General features: G+C 31.4%; 2 protein-coding genes across 3 annotated transcripts in view; both read left to right on the top strand.

Annotated features, from left to right (window-relative positions):
• LOC107471284 (UDP-glycosyltransferase 74F2) overlaps positions 1 to 2220 on the top strand; it is a 2388-nt gene extending 168 nt beyond the window's left edge. The window contains 3 exon segments of the mRNA XM_016090732.3: positions 1 to 3; positions 6 to 527; positions 1363 to 2220. The exon segment at positions 1 to 3 is cut by the window's left edge and continues 168 nt beyond it. Of these exon segments, the coding sequence (XP_015946218.3) occupies positions 1 to 3; positions 6 to 527; positions 1363 to 2100 (1263 nt within the window). The 3' untranslated portion in view covers positions 2101 to 2220.
• Positions 2221 to 4337: 2117 nt separating this feature from the next.
• Positions 4338 to 8754, top strand: LOC107471288 (uncharacterized). 2 transcript variants are annotated; one of them, XM_016090734.3, is made up of 8 exons: positions 4355 to 4496; positions 5649 to 5771; positions 5973 to 6453; positions 6531 to 6612; positions 7209 to 7275; positions 7605 to 7790; positions 7900 to 7963; positions 8277 to 8754. In XM_016090734.3, exons 3-8 carry the CDS (start codon positions 6117 to 6119, stop codon positions 8489 to 8491), a joined length of 951 nt encoding a protein of 316 aa, XP_015946220.1. In that variant the 5' UTR covers positions 4355 to 4496; positions 5649 to 5771; positions 5973 to 6116; the 3' UTR covers positions 8492 to 8754. The 2 variants fall into 2 exon arrangements, with proteins under 2 accessions (XP_015946221.1, XP_015946220.1); XM_016090735.3 differs by lacking the exon at positions 5649 to 5771 and having other exon boundaries at positions 4338 to 4496.
• The last annotated feature ends 1327 nt before the right edge of the window (positions 8755 to 10081 follow it).

Here is a 10081-nt window from a genome sequence, read left to right as displayed (position 1 = left end):
GCCAAACCAACAACAATAACAATAATTTCTCTCCGGATATCGAACCGGAGAGCATCTCAGACGGGTATGACGACGGCGGCCATTTAGCCGCCGCCACCCTAGAGATCTACAAGGACACCTTCTGGAAGGTTGGACGCCAAACTCTATCAAACCTTATTCGCAAACTCGGAAGTGATAGTTGCAATTACAATAATGTCCCTGTGGATTGTGTTGTTTATGATGCTTTCATGCCTTGGGCACTTGATGTTGCAAAAGAGTTTGGAATCCTTGGTGCTGCGTTCTTCACTCAGCCATGTGCCGTGAACAACGTATACTTCCATGCTCACAAGAAGTTGATTGAGTTGCCACTTTCGGAATCGGAATATTCGTTGCCGGGGTTGGTTAAGCTTTTGCCACAAGAGTTGCCATCTTTCTTGTATGAGTATGGATCCTATCCTGGCTACTTTGACATCGTTACGGATCAGTTTTCAAACATTCATAAGGCAGATTGGGTGCTTGCAAACACATTTGATGAACTCGAACAAGAGGTAATAATATATAACTCCTCACTTTTAGTGGCTCATCAAATTTTACTTTTGTTACGGTGAATAATGGTTTAAGTTTGGTTTATGAATTCGGTTATATATACCGGAAAAGTTTACCCACTTTATTATATTATCTCTACCAGAGGGGAAAAACATTATTAGATATGTGTTGTGCACTTTTGAAAATAGACTGATATTAACCGTAATAAATAAGAGAAAAAGTAAATTGAATGTGAAGTTGATAATTGAAGTAGGTAAAATTTTAATTAAATCAGTTAAATTATTTAACAGTTATTTATGTGAAGTTATTGTATCTGAGTTTTTACTAAAAAATAAATTAATAAATTATAAAATTGATTTCTTTTTTAAAATAATTAATTTGATTATTTGCAGACGAGTTTTTTAAATTTTAACTATTTATATGAACATAATAAAATAAAAATTTAGAATTTATCTAATTAATAAAATGTGTTTAAATATATACGACATTCTCACTCTCATTTTTATTGGATATTACTTTATTATTATAACTGCTGGTTGTCTTTATCACAAAATATTAATTTAATGAACCGATTTGACTTGTCAAACATTGAATAAATAAATGAAAAAAAGTAATTCTTGTTTTTATTATTAATTTTTAATTTTGATATATTGATAATATAAAATTATATATTTAATTACATCCACTATTAGATAATTATTTATATTATGAATGTAAAATATAATTAATTTTGTTGATGTAATCATATATAATTGAATAAATCTGTAAAACTTTCTTAGTGTATGAATATTATTTTTACTATCTCTACTGATGTTATTATTTAAACTATTACTTTAGGTGATTGAATGGTTGTCAAAGATTTGGCCACTGAAGACAATAGGACCATGTGTACCATCTATGTACCTAGACAAAAGACTCCAACATGACAAGGACTATGGTATTAGTATCCATAACCAAAACATAGATGCTTGCATTGAATGGCTCAATGACAAGCCCAAAGGTTCAGTTGTGTATGTCTCTTTTGGGAGCATGGCAGGTCTTAGTGAGAAACAAACCGAGGAACTAGCTTATGGTTTGAAAAATAGTAACTATTATTTCATGTGGGTGGTTAGAGCTTCAGAACAAAACAAACTTCCAAAGGGAACATTTTTTGACACATTAGAAAAGGGTTTAATAGTTACATGGTGTCCTCAATTACAAGTGTTAACACATGATGCTGTTGGGTGCTTTATTTCACATTGTGGTTGGAATTCCACATTGGAGGCTTTGAGCTTAGGTGTTCCTATGATTGCAATGCCACTTTGGACTGACCAAACCATAAATGCAAAGTATATTAAGGATGTTTGGAACATGGGGCTCAAGGTTGTGGTTGATGAGGTGGAAGGTGTGGTTAAAAGAGAAACTATTGGGAATTGCATAAAGGAAATTATGGAGAGTGAGAAAGGGAATGGAATTAAGGAAAATGCCATCAAATGGAAGAATCTTGCTAAGGATTCTGGTGATGAGGGGGGAAGTTCTGATAAGAATATTGAAGAGTTTGTGGCAAAGTTGGCTCAGTATGCTGCTGCCAAATGATGATGCAATTCTAAAATTTGTTATTAATGTGGACTTCTAAGTTGAAATTAAAATAATAAGGTTGTCAATTTAATTTGAATAATATATATCTGTATGGGTATGGTGAGAATTTGCCTATCACATGGGTATATGCCCTGATTGGGTAATTTAGTAATATTTTTCTATCAAAAAAATAGGAAAACCATTTTTTTTCTATTGAGTTTTGTCTGATTTGAAATATTTTCTCTTTTGATTTTTTTGGGTACATTTTTGTAATTGAATCTGATTTTTTGAGTTGAATTATATATTATGTGCTGACTGCTAAGCTTGTGTTGAACATTTTTTTGTTAAAAAAATGCACTATACTTCTAGTGTAATTGATTATAATTTATAAAATTGTTGTTAGATAAGATTTTGTGTCTAATTTTTGTTTAATTTATTTTTTAATAAATTTTAAATATTTAAAAATAATTATTTTTATATTTTAAATTAAATTTTAATTTTAACTTTCTTTAACAAATTTAACACTATTTTTTAAACACCATAATAATCAAATTATTTTTAATCTCACACATCAAACTGCGGGAGTTTTGGCAAATTTTGAATAGGGTGGCTTTTTTTCCCCTCTTGCCACCTAGATTAGTATGGATTATTAATTCAGTCAACTTTTGTTATACTTTTTACCAAAAAAATTCCGATAATATACTTCATTGTTATTTTAAAGTATTAGTTGTCCAATTTTAATCCTAAAGTATTATTATTAGAGAAATTTTATGGTATTAACAGTGTAAATTACCATGTGATGTTGGTGATAAATGTCACACAATGAGAATAACATGTGTGTTCATAAGATAACTGAGTTGAGTATTGTTTATTCATCCGTTGTGATGGAAGATCATAATTTCTGTTTGAGCTTGGTAATCATATTTGTTTAAAGAATTGTGTAATAAAAAAGAATTGAATTTCAGAAAAAGTGTGATTGTTGGACTTTTTTTTGTTTAGTAGAGATGGACCGGATTGTATAAGATAATAATAATTCGGTTTCATTAAAAATTAAGTTGGGTTGGTCTAGTGGTTAGCTCACTAGTCCGCTTAAGTAAGTGTCGGGGGTTCGAATTTCGCCTTGTGCATGCAGCAACCCATTGGCCAGCGGCAAACCCTTAAATGGAGTTCAGTACCGCGGCGGATTAGTCCTTAACCTGTCGAATTGGGAGATACCGTGGAAAACCAAAAAAAAAAAAAGATAATGGCATGAAGCATCTTTAACCGTTCGATTCCATCAAATGATCATCGAAAAACAACCGAACACAAGATTTCTTTAACCGTTCGATTCCACCAAATGATCATCGAGAAGCAACCGAACACAAGATTATGGCATGAAGCATCTTTAACCGTTCGATTCCACCAAATGATCATCGAGAAACAACCGAACACAAGATTTCGAAGCGGACTAACGTGACTTTAAAGCTGGTGACTGGTGATGCTCATCTCTATTGAGAGATAAAGAGAGAGTTAGAATTGAGAGGATCTGTCATAACTTAAATTAAAAGAGAAGATGGTACAGTTTTTATTTTGTACGTACTAACAACACTGTCTTTCTCTACTTGTGTCTCACAAAGACTTAGAATTCTACCTTCTTTCAGTTTCGCTGTCTTCTTCCAAAAACATAACGTCCAATACTCCACCTTAAAGCTAGGAACCTATCTTTATTTTTTAGCCGTACAAAATTGTCTATTTTAATTCGTACCTACCAAAAAAATAAAAATATGCTAACCCAAAATCCTTGGTCCATCTTATTTTTAATCTAAATACTTCATTATCACTGATTAGTAATTAAATCTACGAAACAACAAACGAAAAAATGAAATAAATCCAACGTTAGCGGCTAGCCATATTCACAAAGTCCCATTCCGCACTATACAATATCACGCGTCAAAATCCGTCAGCGACACCTATGATCCACATCACATGATGATCACCACCATCAGCACTTTAGTAGGTCCCTTATTATTTTATATATATCAATATATTATTATTTAAGAATAAATATAATCGGATTTATAAAAATTAAAAGTAAAATGAAATAAAATAACATTTAAATTACTTGGACCAAAAGTCCGTCCATTTAACATGTTTTAACAGATTGGGCCCAGCCCAAGAAGCAAGCTATTTTTTATTCAACTGATAGCCCATATATTGCTCAGACTAATGGAACTTGGCCCAAGCTCAAAGCCCAAACGAGTTGGTGTTTGTTGGTTGTCTGTTCCTTTTCCGCCACGATCTCAAGTCAAATACTTCAACTTCTCGTCTTTGTTCTCTCCCTCCGATCCTGCAATGCACTTTCCTTCATCTTCTCTTCCTAACTACCTCTTCTTCTGCCAATCATCGTTGCCAGTACACTTCATCATGATATATAGGTATCTTAATTCTGTTTTTCGCTTCCTTTTTCTCGCTGCTTTTGTCTATTGGATTAGTTTATATTTTGTATTATCAATTTTAATGCTTCTTGAAATTGGATTTTGTTCGCACAAATAATCTTTAGGGTTTCCAAAGCTAAAACTCTTAATTGAAAACATGCAAATATGAAAATATGAAGTTATATTGTAATTCATTTTCCATATACCCTGATTTTATTGACAACTAAACCGCACTAAGTTGAGATTTACCAATGTATTAATTCCGTTAAAGGTGTTTAAAACTTTAATCAGAGTGCCGTAAGACATTATGCAAAAATAATTGCTAATTAGACGTTCAGATTGGATTTCTCATATGTTGCTGATTTGTGTTCTCATGAATGTGGGAACTGTGACATTGGAATGACATTTTGTTTATCTGTCCTGTCTTGATGCCGCTTTAACCCTTTTTGTTTACTGTTTTTCATGTTTTCTTCCTTATTAGATAATTTGACATATTTAATTAAATTGCTTGATATAATACATGTTCACATCTTAGCTATCATCTTCATATAAAGACATCTTTATTGCGACTTTGCGAGTCACCATATAATATACTTTAAATTTTAGGCACCCTTTTGATGATTAATGGATTAATTCATGATACATTGTGCTTTTATCTGTTGTTTTATCCTTCTAGAAAAAGTCACTAATCCTTCCTAGTTTCTCTTGCACTATGATAGTACAAGCATGAACTGTAAAATTATGTTATGAATTTGATATTTCTTAACCAAAAATCAAGGTTAGAGTTTGGAAGTATAGGCTCCTCTCTTGGATTCAACTTTTCGTAAAAAGCAATTTTATGGGGATTTGTCTGCTAATATAATCAGGAAAACATAAGCAAGAAGGAATTAACAGCAAAAGGGAATGCAAATTCAATAGGATATGTACTAGATAGTGCTAGTCGATTTGTCATGATGGTGTGTAAACTGAAACTTTATGAACAAAATATGTTCCAAGAATACAAAAGGGTGGCAGATGATAAGATTAATTTAATAGTTTTAAATCATTTGCTATGAATATTCGATTTTAAAGATTTAGAATATGTGAGTAGTAGTGTGACCAACATATCAAGCTGTAAGTTGACGCTAAATTTCTCCATCATTTTCATGCCAGCATTTAACCTTCTACCAAACAAACTTCACGTGCAAGTGAGCATGAAGACTTTGTGTATGAAGTTGCAACTTGTAGTACTTGTTGGAGGTTGCTAACAGTATAAAGCAAAGATTGTTTAAAATGGTATCCTTGCTATTTGTCATTGGGGCTTGATATTTCAAATATCTTTGTGAAATTCCATGAAATATATGCAGCTCTTAATGCTTGAGTTAGAGAATGTGGCAAACTTGATTTTATTTGTTTATGTCTAATTTCTTCCCATCATTTTCTTTTTTGTCAATATAATTTTGTTATGTTATTTGTTATTTTTGTTCATATTTGCAGGTTCAATTGGCAAAGGACATTGGATTGGGGTGATATAAGATGCAATAAGACCTTGGACTCTGACTAGACTAACATTTTGGATTTTAGTTTTGTATATAGAAACATATTGATCCCTGCATTACAATTCTGTTCTCTTCTTTCGGAATGGAAAATAGGATGGAGCTTCATGCAATACAAAGAAACGGCAATATAATTTGTAATATTTCAAAGCAAGCTATTGAAGAAACAAGAGAAACCGAGTCGGATGAAAGAAAAAATGTCAAAGAATTTTCTTCTTACACTGATGAAACGAGGACAATATCTGTTCCTGACATAAATGGAGAGTTTAGTTTAAAACTTTCTAGAATGTCTCTGACTGGAGGACGAATTGGATGTTTGAAGAAAAAGCTTCTCATTCTTGATATAAACGGGTTGCTTGCAGATGTTGTTTCTCCTCGTCCAAAAGATCACAAAGCCGACAGAATTGTGGCAGGACGAGCCAGTGAGTGAAGATTCCTATTATTCTGCATATTTTGATATTCATCCATGTTTTACTAATTATGCTGTCTTCATTTTCAGTATTCCAGAGACCCTTCTATACTGAGTTTCTGAAATTCTGCTTTGAGAAATTCGAAGTTGCTGTATGGTCTTCGAGAAAAAAGTACTATTCGACATCTTTTTGAGTAAATCTGACTTCTCAATTAAGTAAACATTTTTGTTTTGCATGTCCTGTTTCCTGCTCCATAAGGCGTTTGTTTCTGAGAACAGGATAAGACAAGACACTAAGAACAAGACATAAATGACAGAGACATAAAATTTGGTGTTCTTGTATTCTGTTTGGTAATAAAGTAGAACAAATTATGAAAATCTAATTTATTCTCATTTTTTTTTCATTCAAAAAATTTGAGAAGAAAAATATAATAATAAAAAGTATAATTATAAAAAACTAACAAGAATAATGAAAGAAAAAATAAAAAATAAATTGTATCCCTTATTAGTATCTTTGTGTCCTTTCTGTCAGGATAGATACAAAATACACTAATTCAGTGTCTCTAAACACAATGTCTCTATCCATGTCTTATCTGCTAAATACGATTTTGTATTTCTGTGTTTTTGGCTTAGTGTCCTGTTTCTGTAAACAAACGCAACCTAAAGTTTGGAATTACATGTATCCTCTTTACTTTTTGACATATTGTAGATTGTTAACAATCAGCAGTACAGACTAAACTGATTTCTTGATTTTCTTTTTCATTGCAGAAAAAATGTTCAACGAGTCCTTGATTATTTAATGGCAGACATGAAAGAGAAGTTGCTCTTTTATTGGGTAAACATTTGTTTAGCTCTTTTCTGAGTTACAAAATCTCTCTATTTTTGTTTCTCAATGACTTACAGAGAGTTCTCTTGGTTTAGTAAATTTAGTAAATTGTCACTTTGTTAATTGTTTTTCTTTTTCTTTTTTGCCTTTCTCTACTTTCTACTTTCTATACAAAAGAATTGGATTTCATTAATACACATCTCTGGAGTTCTCCCAAATTTTTGTATCTTACCAAGAAATTGAGGCATTTCTTAATATATTTCAACTATTTGTCACTTTTGTCCTGGGATAAACCCTGTTTGGATTCCAGTTGATTCTACAGTTGTCACTTTTTGCAGGATGCTTCTCATTGTACAGGAACCAATGTCAGAACTATGGAAAACAAGCACAAGAAGGTGTTGTTTAAGGATCTGAGGAATGTTTGGGAGAAACGCTATCCTAATCTTCCTTGGGAGAAAGGGTATTTCAACGAATCGAACACATTGCTGTTAGATGATTCTCCGTACAAAGCATTGCTGAATCCTGTACATAAACAAAACAAACTTTGCTTTCTTTATGCCTTTTTAAGCCAAATTTCTTTCTTACAATGTTAAATCCTAATTTACTTTAGTAAATTTTGTTCAATTGTTTTAGCCACACACCTCAGTCTTTCCTCTTTCATTCAGTTATCAGAATAGGAGTGACGACAATGCACTAGGTACATATCCTTAATCTTTTCAAAGACACTAAATTATTTGATTTTGCTTTTTGTTTTTCTCATATCCACTTGATTGGCCTTCATTTTCTTTAGCTTTTTCTTTACTTTTTGGCTTGAATCTCATTTAATGCAACATGACATTCTTTAACTGTTTACAATTTTGGTGCCTAAAAGATGCATCTAGGGAATTGCGAGTGTTTGTTCATTTCTTCTTTTCTGTAAGAACAAGAACAACAACCAAGCCTTATCCCGCTATGTAGATTAGATCTTATCGAATCTAATTGAACAGTAACCTGATTATGGTTCATGACAGCTGATGGAGGCGACCTGCGAGAATATCTAAATGGATTGGTGAATGTCGAAAGTATCCCAAACTATGTCGAGGAACATCCATTTGGACAAGAACCAATTACTAAAACTAGTCCTTCTTGGAACTTCTACCTCCAAGTTCTTGATAGCCTTTTTGCTTCTCAACTTGAAGACAATGTCTCTGCTAACTTAAACAACCAAGTGCATTCTTCCTATTGAATTATCCAAATCCTATAGATTTTCTATTATCTATTTTTTATATTTTCAAAGCAAATGGAGATATAGAAGGGTCTCGATTTTTCTCATCAAATATACAACAATTGTTTCATGAAGCATCAATTTTTTTTTTGTTCTCTTAACATTGTTGTAAAACTCTTTAATTAAAGGTTAGTTTGGTACAAAAAGGGTAAAAATAGAGGAGAAAATTTCAAGAGTTAGATTTATGAGTAATGTATTGTTATTATATGGCTGATGATGATTCCTTTATAACATACTGATAACATGTATGAATAGTTCATTATTACTGAGAATTTAGTTTTGCTTATGATTATATCTTATGGCTTGTTTCTCTTTGCAGTATTTTCTAATTTCAAAATTAAAAGATTGAAATTGAAAATAGGGACTTGTTTGATCTCTCTTCCAGCATCTTTTTCTTGATTGTAACAGGAGTTGTGATAAATCAGATAAATGATTTGTGATACTTGAACTTCGCGAGTTTCCATCAATGAACGAAGTTCAGTTTCCCAATAAAAGAAAAAAAAAACCCGTTGATGAATTGTCATTTTATTTTGGTTACCTTTTTTTTATTTTGGTCTACTGGAGTGAGCGCTAAATTTATGTAGTTGTGATTGGCCCAATTGGTTGATTCTAATGTGAAGTAATTTTTTTTTCTTGGGTTTTCACATCACATGTGCAAATAAATAAATAAATAACATTTCAAATATGTCCCCGTTTCTAAACCAAAAAAAAAAAAAACATTTCACATATGTAAGTTGAAAATTTAGTTCTGGTGGGTTGATATATTTATATACAAAATATTAGTTATTTATAATATATAATATATATTAGAATATAAAATTTCAGACATTTATATTTATAATCAAATTTTATAAATAAAATAATCAATTTTACAAATAATATAATTGAACTAAATTTATATTTATAATCAAATCCAAATATTAACAACCATATAAAAATATAGTAGTGGATGATTTTTTATATTCATAAAAAGTTTGATTATGCTAATGCCAAAATATTTGATTATTTTGTTATGAAATATTTAATTATTGTATGGAAAAAAATTTGATTAATTAGATGATTAATCACTTTGTTAAGAAATATATGAAACAATATCGGACCATATATCTATACTATTTTGGTAGTGTATTGTATAAAAAACCGCTATAACCCTAAAATTAAATGACTATTTTTGCACTTGAAAATTTTCAAGTTCGAAAACATGTCTCAGAATTAAAGAAACGAACCTATGACTCCTAAAATATATAAATTTCTCGGGTTAATGTTCAAATTTCTCTCTAAAAGATTACGCGATCTTTATTTTCGTCTCCGAATGATTTTTTTAATCAAATTAGTTCCTGAAAGATAAACTGTTAGTCAAATTAGTCCTTCCGTCAATTGGATGATGACGTGTCATGTTAAGTGTCACGTAGCATAATGACGTGACACGCCAGGTGGCAGGTCAGTGACACTTGGCGCGCCACGTGACAGGTCAGTGACACGTGGCAAAGTTTTTTATTAGTCAAAATAGTCATTGAAAGTCTAGACGTAAGTCATTTTCATTCCTCATAA

This window comes from Arachis duranensis, chromosome 10, assembly GCF_000817695.3.
Source record: "Arachis duranensis cultivar V14167 chromosome 10, aradu.V14167.gnm2.J7QH, whole genome shotgun sequence".
NCBI lineage: Eukaryota > Viridiplantae > Streptophyta > Magnoliopsida > Fabales > Fabaceae > Arachis > Arachis duranensis.
Note: the sequence above shows the minus strand (reverse complement) of the source record. Positions and strands in the feature narration are given on the sequence as shown.